At 30.9% G+C, this 19,874-nt stretch overlaps 1 protein-coding gene across 1 annotated transcript in view; it reads right to left on the bottom strand.

The window, feature by feature from the left end:
- Positions 1-19,874, bottom strand: part of LOC112687734 — a gene marked incomplete at its 5' end in the record, with an annotated part of 113,775 nt that overhangs the window by 35,825 nt on the left and 58,076 nt on the right. The window contains 1 exon segment of the mRNA XM_025560624.1: positions 891-1,096. Coding sequence (XP_025416409.1) covers positions 891-1,096 — 206 coding nt within the window.

The raw sequence follows: 19,874 nt of genomic DNA, 5'->3' as shown, positions 1-19,874 counted from the left end.
TACAGCATCATTGATTATTATAAACACTTTGAACCTCAGCCAGACTCAGGCCGTGGTCCATTGTTCTAACGATAATTATTTTTCGTCCATATGAGTACTTGTTATTATAAACAAAATCATTGATCTTTCAGCTGATAAAGAATTAAATAAAACGACGGTTTGAAGTGCAAGCGTCTCGCGTTCCATTATAATTATCTCGAACCGTATAGTTTTGCGAATAGATTTATTTTTGGTTAAACATAGGTAAGTGTTTTCAAGTTCCGAAACTTGAAATAATGTAAAATTATAGTTATAATCAGCTGGTCAACTGCAGCAGTCCCTTGTGTTAATAAGAGTTCGGATTTTGTAGGCATTTATTTCTTCTTTGTTTTGGTCAACAAACGTAACTTCATGTTGGATATAAATTAAATTTATACTGTATAAAAAAATCAGTATAACTTTACATTTTTTTCTTGTTTACATTTCAGTATTTTTACTTTTTTTTGTAACAATTTTAAAAAATACTTTTACGAATTTGAATTATGTGAAAGGTCAATATTTATATTCATATTATACAATGTGATAAATAAAAAAAAAGTTTTTTTTTTGAATAATTGAGTAAGATCAATAAAAAATAATTAATTCTAATTTATTTTTATGCATTTAATTTATTATAATAATTTACAGTTTTAAAATTACTATATTGCTGTTTTAATTTTAACCGATGTGTAGGTATGTATAAAATTATCAAATCGAAACAGAACTATTTCGTTAATTTAAAATTTTTTAGATTCGTAGAAATATTTTTTTTTCCGATGTCGTTCTTATTAAAATCATTATTGATCATCACTTTATTTACTTCTATTATACATTATATTACTAATATTATTATAATAAATGATTAAACTTACGTCGACATTTATGCCAGGCCACGGGAACACTCTGGTGTGCGGCAGTTCCTTCGGCACGTACCTGAAGAATTCCTGCCGGCCTTTGTACCATTTGACCGTGTACAACGGATCAGATTCCAGGTCGTAGGTACACGTCATTTTGGCCGAATCGCCAGAGGCGACAGCCACGGGCACCGTTATGCTCATATTCGATAAGCTGTTGCATTCTAAAAGGAGACAAACAAAACATATCGAACACATTCAATTATAACAGTCTTAAGATCGCTTACAAGATTACAGCTAATACGTGTCAGCACTGCATTGAAATCGTAATATAATCCTATAACAGTAGCGGATCCGCGACAACGTTTTGCTCCTGATGCTCACCAGGGGAATAATTTTTAATTGTTCAAAGAGAGATTTATCGTTTAATATTAAAATGTTATTCTCGGCTACGGTTTTCACTGCGCTGTAATGCGTTGGATTAAACAACTATGTTTATTTATGTACTGGATTATTTCAGCCGATAAAATCATAAAATACGATTGCATAAAAAATTACGCCCTAACATATGTAACAATAATGCAGCTGTAGATACTTCTAAATAATCGCGTTGTAGTTAACTACGCTTCACGCTTTTCATTACACGATGCACTTATTTATTGAACACTCAAAATGAACGTAATATTATTTCATATTTTTACCTAATTCAATTAGTTGACCATTTCGTGTGTAACACAGTACCCAGTAACGTCGCAGTGACGACGATTAACATGATACACTTATATCGTTATTAATGGAGAAGTATATGGTCGAATTACACTTTTGTTGAAAATAGGTAATTGCACTAGAGTTCCAAAAATGGTATTTCAACAAAAAGATCATGCATTTAAAGAGGTTAAACGTTTAGAAGACACTAATTTCCCCTTCTACTTATAGGCTTAAGACTGACAATGATTTTAATCCTTAGCAAGGTTAAAAATGATTTTTTTTCTTTCATAATGTTATTTTACTTAATTATGTATTTATGTAACATTTTAAAATCTTAAAATTAATTGACTAAATAATATAAAATATAATTTATTATATAATTTATTGAATCGTCAAATATTATAACTATCATTATTATAATTTTTTTTTAACTCATTTCAATAATTTTTTTGTAAAAATTACAAACTGAATTCAAAAACTCTACCTTGGTAATACGCTTTTGAGCATACAAGTTTTTATTTATTTATTTATTTATTTTTTTTTTTTTTTTTTTGGTACCGTGTTTCTGAAGGTTTTATGTCAGTATTCTGAGTTAATATATAAGTATCTATTTGTAATTGTACCGTAGCGTTCATAAACATAAGATTCGTAAAATTGTTATCGTTTTTATAAGGGTGGTTTTTTTAAAAAAATATATAGTGGAAACATAACATTTTTCAGCTGTAACCAACAACACGGTTATAACTATTTTTATGTACGTATACGTGAACATACATAATGAAAATCCGCCTAAAGTTTTAATCATTTTTTGAACGATTGCAGGTAGACTATCTTTTTTTCAACACAAGTGAAATTCAGCCATTTTATTTTTTTGGATATTAAGTACAATTCGTCCATTCCAATGAAGAAAATTGTGCCAAATTTGTGAAATGAGATTTCGATATTCCTATAATTATTTTGTGAATTAAAAAATCTTCTATATACTGTATATAAATAAATATATTAAAAAACGCTATCGTAAATGACCAAACAAATCAGTAGAAATCGGTCGGCTTTTGGTCTGTGAACAATACGTTTTTATTTGCATTTTGTCGTTTCACATTAGTTATGATTGGAAATTAATTTTAATTATTTATTTGATTATACGCCAAATGTATGATGATAAAATCTCTAGAAATAATTTAAAATATGATTGAAAAAAGTAAAATTACTTAATTAAATAAAAAATATAAAAATTAAAAATTATCGTTAAAATATAATTATAATGTATTATAACCGAAAACTCAAACATAAAACGTACGATGTACCCATTATACGTTTTGGAGTTATAACGAACAACGGACAATTTTTCATGTACAATATAACTGGCATAATACATCAAGCTCACAAATGTCATTTGTTTGTTACACCATTTCTCCGCTCCTGTGACTTTATCTTCAAATAGTACAATAAAAAAATATATTCGCTTTCAGACAAAAGTAAAAACATAGTCTAACACATCGTTTACAAACTTAATTTTCATCTTAAAGAGACAAAACACAGATTAATTAATTACCAACCGTCAGATTGTTTTCAGATAATGTACGAGTAGATAAACTAGATAAATTACCAAATTATCGTGAAAATAAAAGGTATTATTATGTTATGTTTCATTATTTTATATCATTTTATGAATGTTTAAAAATCGAAAGTCGACTGTTTCGCGTAGTATTGTGGGAAATCACTAAATAGTTGCATGACTTTTAACTTTAAAAAATATTTCGAAACTCGAAAACAAATTTAATATTTTTGTATTCTCTGGTTGTCTGACGAACATTTTTGGGAATGTTTAATATTAAAAGTTTAACGTGATGTGTATAAGAAATACGTATAATGGAAAATACAATTTCCCAACCCGAGTTAGGTAGGTTGCGCATAGTCGAGATCAAAATAATTATTATTTAAATTACACCGCCATCATCGTCGTAACGCATAGCCACCACCGCCACAAATAGGTCAGTCCAACCAAAACCATGTTAATACTATGTGTCGATAACAATTAATTTTTAATAAGTCAAAGAGGTAGATTTAATATCGTATGAACACGAGATAACGCGCAAGATTTCGTTCTCGAATCATCAAATTAATCAGTTAGAAAAAATAAATAAATAAACACACCACCCCGTGTATTATAATATGTAATTGTAATGTACCATCATGTAGTGTGTTCATTTTTTTCTCGCAGACGAAAGCTAATTAACACTGTTTTTGACAACAACAAAAAAGTTACGTTAATTACTATCTTATTTGTAATTAGTGTAAATAGCTTAATAAAAAAAAAAAAAGATCTTTGACATTAAAACCAATACGCCGTGACTTTACTTAACATCTGGCACAAGCCATATGGTGCAATCGAAACAGTAGTGTATACATTAGGCACTATAACATACTAAAACCATACTGTTAAAGACGTTTGAATTTGAATTTATAAAGTTTACAATTCAAAGCGATGTCTTTTGAAATCATCGTTCTTAGAAACGTCCGTTTCATCGTCATTTTGAATTGTGTTTTATGTGCAAAAAAAAAAATGTATAGGTACCCTCTGCGTTTATAGTCACGACGTGCACATCGAAACACGTCATATTTTAATTAGTTTTCCTACTGTATCGCTGTTTTACGAATATATATATACAAGTGCATGTATCATTTATTTTATGTTTGTATTTTATGTTTCATCTAAACATACTTTTCACGTTTGGAAAACTACATAGTTTTTTTTTTTTTTTATTATTATTATTCCAAAAATGCGCGTTGTTATAGCTGCTATAATAATAAACGAGAACGCTTCAAAAAATACACAACGTGACGTTACGTACGATTTCAATACGTGCACACGACCGTATAATCAACAATTACACGAAAAGTTAAAAGGGTAATGCGTACAGTAAGTGACAATCGAAGACTTTTTACACATGACTTGATAATATATTATTTTACCTATGTTAATGGCGGTTAGTCAGGAACAAAATTGAATTTAAAATTATATTTTTAAATACGAAAACTGAATAAATTAATTGTTATCGAGTTGTAATAATTATGGCGTGGAAGATTTTCATGTTTTGGTCAGATGACAAATTACAATTACCTAGCCGGGAAAACGACTTATTAATATTTATAATTTAAATTTATCGCGAGAAAGAAACATTAAGGAATAAATGATTTACTTCAATGGCGTGTTTTATACACGAGGTATAATATTGTAATATAGGTATACCGCGGTCCTATCTAAAATTAGAACATGCTTTATTATTTTAGGACATAATGTTTGGCAACAAAGTTTAAATGTTATATCCGCTCTTAAGAAGGCAATATATTATAAAAAGTTCACATTACTAGCTAAGGTCGTTTCGCGGATGTTTTTTTAAAAACGCTTTTGTAAAATGAAACATTATCATTGTGAACATTATATTATTTACGTTTGTTGTATCAAATATTTCTTGCGTGCTGTATTTTTTTTTATAAAGTGAAAATAAATTCATAAACGACTAACATAAAAATACACAAATGTAAACAATGTTGCAATTAGTACACACCTTAATTTTAAATGCAATATAATAATAGTATTTTTAAAGAAATTTAATTAATAAAAATATCAAAATCACAATGTTTAGTGTTCAGCAAATCAAAATAAGCATTTCAAAAGGTTTATCAAGTGCTTGAAATGTAAATCGTTTACTTACAATATTATCACTGCTAACAAAAAAGATAAACTACAGTAAATTACAAAAATACTGTACCACCTCTTATGTAACAATACTTTTTTAAAAATAATAATATAAGTTTTTTTATTACAGATTATTCAACAATTAATTTATTTTTGATGGAAGTGTTGCACGTGAGCATTTCGTTACAGTTTACTTAACACAAAAAAAAATATAAGCTTTTTATTTCTAAACTTTGTAAATACATTCATCTTGTCAGAATTATATTTAGATATTATACGTGTATTATACGTATATTGCGTTAAAAAAAAAAAAAAAAAACATTTTTATGTATATACCTATAACCTATATACTAACGGAAACTTTTCGATTAATTAATAATACCGGGATGATAATTAATAATATTTTAAATATTGTTCACGTAATAATCGTATTCGTATTAACAACAGTGAAATAATTTTTAATGCATACAAAAGTTGTTCCATAAATTATTATTTAACAATTATTATTGTTTTCAACACACGCAAATTGCTATTATTCAAACATAACATATTGTGTTTCTACCTACATAATAAATCACACATTTATGTAATAAGAATTTAAAGAGAATAACGATTTCCATTGTGTCATTAATTATTATTTTTTAACCGAATGTAATCAACTATATAAATTTGAAAAAAACAAAATAATAATCACTGAGGTTTTTGGATGGAAAAAAAAAATCAATGTTTCTATGAACGTTAATAAAAATGCGATAAAATACGTTTTTTCAAACACAATCACGTATGTTTCACAATAGTAATTAGTTACGGAAATATATACGATAAAACAGCGCGTTCAAAATCCTACGAGTATATATGGCCGGCAACATTTGAATAAATGTGATATTAGACACCATATTACAATGGTAAGCGAATGTTGTTTTCGTATATTTGTGTTCAATTATATTTTTTATGAACACGAAAATGTATGTAATTTGTATGCAGGTGAGAGCACATAATTCGGTTTATGAATACAACGATCGTTCGCGCTGCGCCACGGGATAAACGGATTTTATTTAAATTTCTATTAATATATTCGGTCATTGCGGACGTGGATCAATTCGTCTGTTTTTGCGGTTAATCCGGCAGACAACTAGCTTAAACAATAATAATAATAGTAATAATGTAACGTGCAGTACGTGGGTCCGAAAAACCTACCACCCGGGGCCCCGCGTTACGTGTTATCGGCAAACAACCGTTTTGCCATCGATCACGGAATCCTACGATCGGTCGGTGACGTTACACGGACAGCGGCGGAACATTGCGCAGCAACCATAGGTGCGTCTAAAAAATTGGCCGATAAAATTTTTCATTAGGAAAATTGAAATTTTCATTTAAGATACAAAGGCAAAGGGCGGATTACACTGCCTCGGTAACGTACGTGTTTAGTAATTGTAGTTACTATAGTAGCTACAGCTAGTAAATAATATATACTCGCTAGAGATGTAAGCTCGGTAAATTTTTACCGCGTAAATTTACCGGTAAGGTAAATTACCAGTAAATTTACCAATTATTTTTTTACAGGTAAATATTAGCATGTGACACCTTAAATTATACGTCTTAACGAGATGAATATTCTTAATATATTAATATAATGGAATAGTTGATATTATATAACTTAAAACGTCAAACGTTCAACATGCTCACAACTACTGATAGTGTACTACACTATTACATTTACATTACATATTATCATACCAGCAATTATTATCGCTATTAATAGTACGGTTGTAGACATAATATTTATTTACAGCCACGCTATTAATAAATTTGATTTTATTGACATCGGCACATCGCGGCCTATGGACTATGACAGTATCACTTGATTCATGGCTGTAGATACTATTATCAACTTTTATTATTTAAAACTTATTGATTTTACATTAATTTGTTTAATAGTTTACTTTTTATGGCGACATACAAAAATTATCAAAATTTACCAAATTTACAGAATTTACGTAAATTTACGTAAATTTTACATCTCTAATACTCGCTCCCTTCAAAAAAATAAAAGGTCTATAACATAACATACAACTATAACTACAAAGGTATTTATATCTGTGGATATTAGGTAATAAATATTATTGGTTGGTTAGTTTTTGTCACGGGTATATTATGTGTTTACAATATTTTATGTGAAAATATTTATTATTTAGTTCTGTTTTATTTAATCGTTTTTCATTACGTTTTAGTAATTATTTTTAATGATTTAAGCATAAATTTAAAACGGAGCTGAATTTCGCAGGTCTGGCCATTGCCAGAGTGGCCATAGCCGTAAACGCGCCTATGGCAGCAACTGATTTTAACCGCACCGTTCGGACGGTAGACGGACGTGGGATCTTTTGGTGCATCGTAATAACGACATTGAGCTACGGGTACACAAATGATTGCGCGCACGTTCAACCGTCTATGGATAGCAGAGCAGTATTGGTGTACATTTAAACCGTAATACGCTGTCATGTCCACGAGTGCGACCAACACACTTTGCTGCGCTAACGTGCCGAATTTCTAAACAGTTTATAATATGTTTATCGATCCGGTTGGTCTACTGCGGGGTTTGGGGTTTTTTCGTCCTCCGCTCGAAAGTATTTGCACAATGATCGCTGTACTATCCGAACCTCGTTTGCAGTTATAACTCGGAGGGGAATTCTTGTACGCATACGTAACACAATCATCGGTAGTACAATGTGCGACCATTTCAAAACCATTTCAAACAAACACACGTTTCTCTCTCTCTCTCTCTCTTTCTCTCTTTTCTCTCATACGTATGTGTAAAAACGATATTTATAAGAATAAACGAATCGGGTGATTCCGAAAAATTCGGCTCTTGAATCGCTCCGCCATCGTAAACGATTCGTCATACCGTGTCACATTTACGCATATAGGCGAAAAGAGGTTTCGGGATGAATTCTAACGCACTATCCGTACATTATCTGTGCACCACCGAGACGTATCAAACGTGGAAACACGGTCGCGTCTATGTTCGAGACAATGATGAGTAAGCGAGGAATCCATTACCACTGGCCGGGCGCGTGTTTACATTAAAGGACATTCCAATTCGAAGGGTTGTCGGCGAGGGTGGTGAGGAGGGCTTGCCGGTTTCGAGTGGACGAAGGGAACTGTGGATAAAAGGACTGCCCTCGAATGTCAATAGCACTCCTCGCACTCCTTAATATATCGGTTCCTGCACTTACACACACACACACACGCATGTACGCGCGAATTCACATACAAAACACACGCGTACCCCTACGCGTACCTCACCGTCGTGCACCGACCGTAGTCTCGATCGAAGAACTCTTGCGGGGTTATATTGCTTTGGGTTTACCGAAAACGCACATTATATTTTTGTGTCGACCGAAAACCCTTCCCACGAGTTTCATAAATAATATCATATGAAATATATAATACAATATTTTTCCTTTGAATGTCCTCGGGACCAAACGTTTCGCCGCCACCACCGCCGAATTCCCCCGGAGCACACGACGACGTATTTATTTTATATTTATATACAGCAGTATTCCGCAGTAACAGCTAGCGTACAAACAGAGGCGGCGCCACCATTCGACATTCGGTAAAGTTTCCACTTATTATTATACTTAATGGTCTCGTCCCGACGCCAAAAATCGCAAATTAGAAACAGTACGGTCATATATTTCGTGTCGCGTGCGCCGTTACCGCCCGGCGAAACCAAGTGTTACTCACATGGTTTCCAAAATAAACTACATTTCTGATGCTGCTTCTGTGCGAATCGACCAGCGTTTTACGACTTAACACGAAAAGTTACACGCCCGAATTAAACGTTAACGGAGAAAAACCGTTTAGACGTACGACGAAGCGTGCGAACACAGCAACTGCAATGTTTTCACCCCGTGGAAGATTATTGATCGGCCAAAGAATTTTCACTCTTCTGCACGGAAATGCCGATTTATTCGCGTGTAACCGTGTGCGATAATTTTTTCGCGTATAAGTGTTACCGGATTTTGTTCGCTCCAAGGGTTCACAATTCGCGTACAGATTAAAATTACATCCACACCAATGATGTATACTAAATGATGTAATTAAAATGTGTACTAATGAAAGGAAAGTTTAGATATAGGTCATTGAATTAAAAATAATTTTAACACCTCTTAGTGAAATGTTTCAAATGACACAATGCAAAATGTCATTGTCAAGGATTTGTCATTTCCCGTAAGATAAAAACGACAAATCCATAGAAATTAGTTCAAATCAAAATTCAACTTGTGACAGTTAAAGTTTTGTCAAATAGACGTGTCGCGAGGAATATTCAAAACCGTCGTAAAATTGTATAGACAAATACGCGGTACTAAGAAAACCATATGATAGATGTTTTAACTCGAAACCAATATGGGTTTTTATTTGAAAGCGTTTTTTTTTTTTTTTTTTAAAAAAAATCACAACACTAAGTTTAGACAGACAGTAATTTATCGTACTCAGCTGTTACGTAATATTTATTGTCTTGTGCCGTTAAAAACGGTTTAAATTATCAATACAATATTTGAGATGAAATCAACATGAAAATAATGACTATTATCGGTAATAACAATGTTGTTGTCAACTAAGCTACTTTATGTCATGCGTATGTGTATATATATTATACGTGTTCAATACGCGCATTTGTGTGGTGGGGAAAAACACGTTATCTCACTTCGTTCGGTAATCCGACACATAGTGACTTAGCAGTTATTATGTATGCACAACGAGATACGACATCATGATGTGCGCTGTTCCGCTCTTACACATTCGTTCGCCATCATTTAGCAATAATTATAGAACAATACGAGCCCAAGTGGTGATCGATGGCTGCCTATGGTTATAGCACAATTAATGTTACAATGCTCAAATGCAGCAGGACCGGAATAGTCTAAAGAAACGTAAGCCGAAAACAGTACAGAATGTGCACAAAGACGGCTATACTTTATCGCCCATAAACTATAGTTTTCACATAACTTGAAAAATATTTTTGGGTACACGATGAAATTAAATTTATTACTGGCTTGCGTGCACCTATGATAATAATTTCATTGTTTTTCCGTTGCACGATTACATTGCACTAATAATGATCGATTAATGGTGTAGAAAATTCCAAATGAACAGAGCATGTGCATCTCAAGAATTTATAAAGTAAATAATTATAATTTTGGGATGTTTTACTTCCAGACGTTTGAAATGGATTTAGATATCGGTGAAGTTTTCGAATCATGACATATGTGTATAAGTACAATTTAATTTTTTTATAATGTATATTTATATTTTTATATTTTCATACTTTAGTTATTATTCGCAATTAGTTCATAAGCAACCTATTTATAAAATATCTATGAAAGTTGGTAAAATTAAAAGAGCGCAAACCATGCGTTTGATTTAACGTACAACTGTTTGCCAAACAAGTGGCAGTTTTGTGCGCAAACCAGCACCGCCCCCCGAAGACAATGCTACTACGTATAGGTACACAAATACGTGACGAAGAATGCAGACGAACTTTTCGATTAACTAGTACAGCAGAGCTAAAAAATGTATTTCAGTCACTCCACTATAGTTTGGCAATAATAATAACCGAAGACAAAGCAAAATATATTCTCTAAACACACATGCCCACACACATACACGTACACACACGCGCATGATACAATATACTAATAAGCTATAAATCACGTCGGAGTAGTATTCTTGAGTGAACACGATGGATTTAATACGGCAAGTTAATTGAAATTCATAGTTAGATGCATACAAAATATCATTCGAAACGCAGCTTAATTAATGCATGTTTTAAACAATCTGCAGCACCGTACGAGCGAAATCAGTGAAATACTCATTGAACAACTCTCGATATCACAAATATAATGTATTATTACGTAATCTTAACTCTGTTCAAACTTGGTATACGTTTAGTGATTGAAACAAGTGCCGATGTAACGTAGTTCGCCATTCATGTATATTTACGTTCAAAATCACATCTAGGTGCGCTTGCTAATGTGCTAGAAACATACACGTATCACAAGTTAGATCGAAAAACAGAAAAAAAGAAAGCAAAAAAACCTCCACCGGTACATACGTATTTGAACAGATTTTAAGGACTATAATACGTATTTGATGAGGTCGGCCTCGTATAGTGATTTACTAACATCTTAACGACTTCGAAAAATATATTTGTATCAACGTATTTATTATAATGTCCGTATGAAATATATATACTAGTATATACTTCTGCGAAAGTTTAACATTATATCTGTGCGCACGTTTACAAGAGTTATTTTTGAAACGCTGATATCGAGGAAGGGAAAAAAAAATCGGTTTGCAAACACTCAGTACATATTGTAACACGGAAAAAAACATTTCCTTATACGGTATTGTAATATCAATAAAGTATGATTTTTAAACAATATGAGTTAGGCTCGTAATATCGTGCAACGGTTGAGACTGCATTCGAAAACGAAACAGTTTCGTTGAACAGGACATTTTACTATTGCGGTTTAACATATTAAAATAATCCACGAAAAACGATATTTTACACTGCTTTCTAAACGCGACACCTGACCTCTTCAATAAAATATTAAATTAAACAAATAGGTAAGTTTTTGATTTTTTCGATGTAACTTTAGTATATTGCGCTAGAGATATCTCATGGTAAACCGACAATTCTCAAACGATACGATTATATTTATTTTTCATAAATACTTCATAAATACTATTTTTAACACATTCAATGAGATCTCCGATTGTACAATTTATAACGAAAAATGTCAAACGTAATGGTAACAATTTTAGGGTATTACTACATCGATAGAATCATAAAATAAGCCAACTATACACAACACGGAACAATATTTCAATTAGAGTAGCTGAAATATCATATGTATAATAACACGGAATGTAAAAAAAAAGTGACCCAAGGGGTATAACAAAAATTAAAGTAATTAAAATATTGAAATCAATTTCAAAACTTCCTAATGAATAATATAATTGAATGGCGAATTTCGAAAAAGGCCATCTCGAGTATTTATCACAATAGACTTTGTTACATTTTTTGCATCTACATATATAGACCGATATTTTATGAGCGAAGAGGAATCATATCTCTTTTATATTGTGATTAGTTAATTAATTAATTATTGTTGATTACTGAACTAAAGCAAATAATTCAAATGAAAAGCACTTTCTTTAGTTTCTTGAAATATTTTAATTTTCAGATTTGAGGCCTTTTCTAATTTCACGATGAAATTTTATTGAAAGGTAACAGTTGAATATATATAATCAAACTTATTATTGCTCAAATAAATTTCAAAACTAATCCCTTCTATCCAAACGAGTTGAATAGAAAAAATAGTTATTTTTCAAAAACACTTTTTTAAATTTAACTCTCAAATACGATTCGTCTTTTAATTTTAGAATAGATTTTTTATTCTTATATTTTACTTCCTTTATCTATTATAAATTTAAATTGTTTGCATAATAACTACTACTACGGTGCTACCATAGTTTATTATTAATCATACAATAATGTTGTAATTAAAAGTACGTCTAGCAGCTATCTGCCATCATGTTTTTTGTATCGCACTCCGAAAACATATAATAATAAGGCTATATACATAAATTATACTATACATAATATAATTTATACACATATATATATATATATATATATAAAGAGAGAAACGACAGGGTTTCAGAACTTCAGCAATAAGCGATACTCTAATAATTGTTTACCGTCGACGAAAATAATCCATGTCTAATATTAAAACTTTGAAAGGATTGTCGAATAGTTGTTGAAAATATTGCCGAGTTGCATTTGATTTCTTAGCCATTCATATGCGCTGCTCGACATCCGGTAGCAGTATTTCATCTGTCCGTTGTTTCCGACGTATAGTCTGTCTTCTATTGTCTTAAAACGGTGTTTTAAACAACAAACTTTGGGCAAAACAAAACGATAAATTCGAAAAAATCAACTAAATATAAAAGCATAAGAAATTCAAGACTTTTTCCAGTGGTAGACATAGTTGGGTAATTTTATTTTTACTTTTAATATTAAAATAACGTTAAAAGTTCTAAACTTGAATTTCGTCTCGACTTAACCCTTTGTAAGTTATAGGATATATACTATATTTCTTACCTAAGAAAAAAATTGCTGCACTTTGTGTGCAATAATTATATTTTTCTCACTTTATTATCAGGGCTCGGGACTTAAAACATTTGCTTGTTTTTCTAGATTGATTTAAAATGTATCAGAGTGCTATAGAAGTGTATATCAAGTTATAACACGTACAATTATGAATTTTGATAGTGTTTTTTGATTTTTTCAGCAAATTCTCAAAAAAAAGCTTATTTCCAGTTTTTCTGATTATTTTTGCTCATTTGACCAGTTTTTTTACGTTTTTATAGTTTTCTCCTACAAATACGTTTTTGATAGTATTAAAATTAAAAATAATTCTTATCTTATTTACGTTGTCACGCAGTTCGTCGCAACAAAGATGTTTCAACGCTGAAAAAAATCTGAGTGTCAAACGTCAGAATGATTAAGAACAGAAAGAACAGTTTACATTTTATTTTTCAGAAAAATTCCTTAAGAAAGCCATAAAATCCTTAAAGTCTTGAAAATGAATATTTTTTTTATTTTTTTTTTTGATTTTTTAGTTATAATTTTATAATTTTTTTTTTTTTTTTTTTTTAGTTGTACGATGGTGTGGTGAGGGCCCTGTTGTGGTGCGGGCCCATAGGCTACAGCCTATATAGCCTACGCTTAAATCCGGCCCTGATGAATATAAATAATTCAAAAATATAATACAAAACAATACTAACATAATATTACCATTTCAACACTAGTGTCCCGGTCCATTTTTGTATAGAGGTTTTGGATTCAAAATTTGATGTTAATTGGTGTTTGGCATTGGTACAGATTTCATAATTTCAAACTAAGTATGTCACTAGATTAACACCATTAACTCTACCCGGGATACGTGTACTAATTTTCAGAATCATTGCATATTTTTTTACGTTCTGCCTTATAAGGGGTTAAATATAAAAATTTGTTCATATACATACAAATGGAAATCAAAATCTAATTAAGGTTTCATAAAATCGTCATCAATTTTTAATTATCAGATTTCAAAGGTATACCACGTAGTATCGCGATCTGAATATTATTTTATATGATTCAATCGAATCGAAACTACTCTCGAAAGGAAAGGAAATTTCTATTAGTTTTACTTTACCAAATACGATGTGGATGTTTATCTGTACGCAAAAACACATTACAAACTAATAAATCTAAAAACTCTCATTCGTATCTCCAGTCTCGTGCAAGTTCATGATTTATACACATATGAACAGCGCTGTATAACGCTATATATTAATCAAGTGTATATGAACCGTTGATTTAAAACGCAATGCTATTATTATACCTCTCGACGTGCTCTTTATGTCTTATGTTACTTTGATAAAAATTAAGTTTTAATCGAAACCACTCCAGAATAAGGTATTGTTATTATTATGTACGAAAAAAAAAATGTAACAACATTATAAGTGCATTTGTAGTAATTTTAAATTACTCACCACAAACGTCGTATTTTGGTAAGGTAAATAAAAGTTTAATAAAAAAAGTGCACGTACATTTGTGCAACTGCATTTAAGTGGTATTACAACAAAACCCAAATGATTCGTATCGTTATAAATAAACGTATAATTCTGGAAATAGAATGATACACGGCTTGATCGTAATATTGCGTGCGTATAATGAACGAAATTACACTCCGTTAACGTATTTTATATATTATGATGTATGTAGTTTGGAACTAGTTTTAAAAGTAGCAATATTTTGTGTAATAATTCAAAACGCTGATAACGGACATTATTTAGTATGGACTTACGAGATGATTACGTACGACACGATTCCATGAGTTCACACTTCACTGGAGTGCGCACAAAACATAACGACAAAAAATAAACGGTTTCGGTCGCCAAAAATAAATAAATAAAAATATTATACTGTCTACGAACGCATGTTTCTCGAGCGATAATTTTAATACGTGTTTCGGCAAAATCTGTAACCCAACAATCGCAGCATCGTTTTAAATTAGTGCAATCAAAGAAGTGGAAACGGAATGATAGAGCCTACAGCTTTTTATAATAACATAATGCACCACGGTAAGTACTAATTTAACGTACCGTACAAGTGAACATAATAGTTTGAATATTATACTTTAATTATATGTACGGCTCACCGTAAATGCAAATGACGAAGATAACTTAAGGTGCACTTATAATAGTGGTAGAACTCTCAAATCTCAAAAAAAAATTATATCAACACGTAATATTTTAATTGGTTACGATTATGAATCATGAATGTACAGAATTTTTTTTTATATTTACATATTGTTAACCATAAAGCAGCCGTTTTAGTTTTGAAACATACATTTATTTTAGAGGCAATGGAGTAAACGAGAATTGTATAAAAAGAGGCTTCTACTCATAAATATCATTCTTACATATTAAAATGTACTTGTTTAATTAAAAAATACACGGAAATAATTGAACAAGATATTTTAAAGAATAATGTATCATGGTTGCTAAATGAAATTAAATATGTTCAAATCATTTTTGTTATAAAAACAATTGTAAATTATGCGCTGGTTTGTATAGAGTTACTAACTGTAACTGATTTATATGCTAAGAAAATGAATTATTTAATTTTTAATAGATATAATTCAGGTGGCTTATAAAGTGAAATGGTAGATGTGACGATGCAAAAGTATATACTTCGTACAGTTATAACTGCAAAGATATTTAAATATGTATTTTGTGGCATAAAATCTTGTGTAATAGAACAGCTTGTTAATAGTTAGATTAACAGACGAAAGTTACGTTAAGTTCTTGTACTAACTTCTGTTGTCCTCCCACAGTTATTTCGTATGCATTTGTCAATTTTAGAGTAGAAAATTACAATTGCATCTATGCAGATTTTTATACGCTTAAAAAGAAAACCAACATCATTATCATTGGAAACGATCATGGGACTGATCTCGTTCGGGATTGTGATGTTTATCTATGTCGTATGAATATTATCTTGTGTTCACACGCACAACACGTACTAAACATATTTTCCATCCGGGTGCACACTGGAGTACACAAAACATTATGACAATAAAATACAAGAAATAAACGGTATCGGTTGCCAAAAATAGACCACGATATACGTACATACTTTTCAAAAAATAATCGTAAACCGAACATTTTCCATTGGTCCGGTATGGCACGTTGAAAATAAAAAAGTCTTCTGAAATTTGTTCTCTAAAACTTTATCCATTTAGATATTTTATAGTGTTCTATAAAAAACGCTGAAAGAACCTTGACACGATTAAAAGGATTCTCTCTACGCGTAAGACGTCGAAAAAAAATCATTTAAATTTATAATCATTTATAAAGCTAATAACTATCACTTAAAATAAGGAACGTTAGATAAAAGGATCAATAGTAATAATTTTTAATTTCATCAAATTGAAAAAACGTGTTGAAAAACTCTTGGGGTGTATATAATACATATAATTGATAATTTTATTGACGGCTAAGCTTGCGTTGTAATATACCTATCGCCCTGTTGCGCAAACTTTATTTTTATAATCATGATATAGATATCCCACGGGGATTCTCTATGGAAACGCGTTAGTCCTGCAGGGATTTTTCAATGCTATAAACCAGAAGACAAAATGATGATATCGTTACCCTTTATTTGTATCATGAGTCAAAACGTTTATTTTCTGATTAATGTAATATAAATTCACAATAATAATTTACAGTTTCTGCTCTCATGGTTTTTGTTTTATGAAAACAAAATATCACTATCATCAATTAAATAACCCAATATTATATTATATTTACTTAGTACTGATAACATTTTTTCGATGTTTCGTTAGATGATGATCGGACGGTCATATAAACGTTAATGTTAGGGAGAATAATGTTTTATTTATTATTAATCTCTGAGATCTTTAAATGTAACAAAATATTTTCTCTTATTACTTGCAACTCTGCATATTGACCATTTAGTGTAGGTATTCAAATAAGCGTTAAACAACGATATTATATAAGACGAATAAGTATTTAAATGCCAAAGTGCTGGTATCAAATATCTAATATACGTTTGAATTAAATGTCAAATATGATAATGTTATTGCAAAATATATTTGAAGAATATCTTATTTGAGTTTATAACATTTTGTCTTTAAAGTTTATTAAAATGGTATTATCTTGGATGTTATCTTTATGAATTTAATAAAATGTAAACATTATATTTCTTTGCAAAGCAAGTCATAAACTTATTTCTTTAATTTCTATAGCTTTTAATTTATTGCTTTACGCTGAGGATACTGTAAATATAGTATTATGCTATTGTACATAAAATTATTATGGACAATTTTGTACTTGCATATTTTTATTGAAAAAATATCATTGGCAATACTTTTTATGTATTATTTTAAGGTTATTATATACAAACTAAAATATATATACATGCATATATTTATTACTATTTATATGAACTAGTATCATTAGCAAAGTGTTATGTAAATATAATAAAATAAGGTACAATATTAGTTTCTGTCAGAAATGTGAATAGCTTTTATGATTTATTATGTATTCTACCTTTAGCTTAATAGAAGGACATACTCGTAATTGCTATCACAAAAACAAAACACTAAATATAAATTTATAAATATATTTATAAAATATTGAGATGAGAGAGTAGGCTCATTGAATTAACAACTGAAAGAATAATAAGAGTGGAACGAGTTTTGAGTGAAATATTTAGATCAAGAGCGATCAGAATAGTGCAGGCAAAATAGAAATCGTATGAGAAGTAATCTACAATACGGAGAAGACGATTATTATTTTTCAATTGAACCACGCCAACGGTTACCGCTGCAGCACGGGATTCGTCCGTTTCATTTCACAAAAATCGATTGTACTCGTAACCGTAGTTTTTTATACCACATAACATATAAATGATGTCAGCGATGTGTTCAACTTGCAAGCACGAGTGCGATACTCAGGGTTGTTATTCCGAGTAAATAGCTATACACGCCGTGACGGCAGGAAGACGAGGAAACACGAGATATCATCGTCATCGTTTAGGGTCGAACGTATTCCCAAGCGTCGTGCACGGTTGATTTCGGTAAACGATCGTGCGCATATGTACATACATATATATATAATATATGGGTTATGTGGACTTACGCGACGGGTCAATACAACAGTAGGATATGATATATTATCATATTGTGTTTGCTAATATTTATTTTTATTTTTTCAAAACAGCGTCATCCTCGTCTTCGTTTCGCTACTTCGTCTTAATCATAATTTTATCTTGGAATGTATACGAGCTAAGTCGTTTTAATACAATTACAACTAAGAATAACAGGTATACCGTATGGATTACGAAAAAAAAAAAGAGAAAAAATTACAGAGAACGAATATTATAAAAATAGAGAAATAGAACAAATAAGAAAACAGTATAAAATTAGTGTATTATATAAAAACAAGTGACTGTGTAATTATTTACACAAATGAAAAATATAAAAAAACACTGATGTACGAAATAGGTGATCAAATAAGGAAAGTGGGTTGGTCCGTATTGGCATTAGACATAAATACGTCTTTTAGGTTCATTTCACAAGTAATTGGTGGGGTACACGGGGACATAGAAGGTCGTAATGCAACGAGAGGTGCGTTGTGGAACTATAAAATCTATAAATGAGAGTAGGATCTATTCTACTAGCTAACACTCATGTTAAGAAGTTAGCACCCATAATGGTCATGTACTGTTACATACTATTTCACGTCTTACACGTCTATTAAACGTTCCCATACCATTCGCAAACAAAATTAATATTACTACTCTTGAAACCCGCACTCGGTCACGTGACACTTGATCCTTGACGCGTTCTGGATGTTTCCAGGCCGCCAACGGGTTACGCGATACACAATATGATAATTGTATTGTATATATTGTTGTTGGTGTTGTTTTTTAAGAACATCTTGGCGCAACGTTCGTTCAACCGTTCGGGGACTAAGTTTTCTGGTGAATCGACAGAGTACACGGTGGCGATGCGACGAGGAACCAGGATTTATTTAAGAGAAAGGTGCAGGAAAAAAATTTATTTTTCTACTGCTTTTCTGTTCTTTTTAACCTACCTGAGTATATGCATTATAAATACATTTCATTGCATGATAAATACAATTATATTATTTAATATACGAATACATATTATTTACATTTTTATATGTTGCATATATTTTATCTTACACTGTATTTGCGACCATAGTAGATTATCGACAATCGTTGATTATATCTGTTTATCTGATTGGTCGTATTATCAACAATATACCAACTCTAATAATAATTCTAATCAATAAGTTTTGATGGAAACTTCTGGGTAACTTTAAAAAATATATAATAAAAATAAATACTATGGCATGAGCCAAGGGGGAGGTGTCCGGACCCGTGGTCCACCCCCCTGAGTTTGCCACTGTCGCGATCGCAT

Source organism: Sipha flava, unplaced genomic scaffold (genome assembly GCF_003268045.1).
Source record: "Sipha flava isolate LNK unplaced genomic scaffold, YSA_version1 35a_pilon_pilon, whole genome shotgun sequence".
Classification (NCBI taxonomy): Eukaryota; Metazoa; Arthropoda; class Insecta; order Hemiptera; family Aphididae; genus Sipha; species Sipha flava.
Note: the sequence above shows the minus strand (reverse complement) of the source record. Positions and strands in the feature narration are given on the sequence as shown.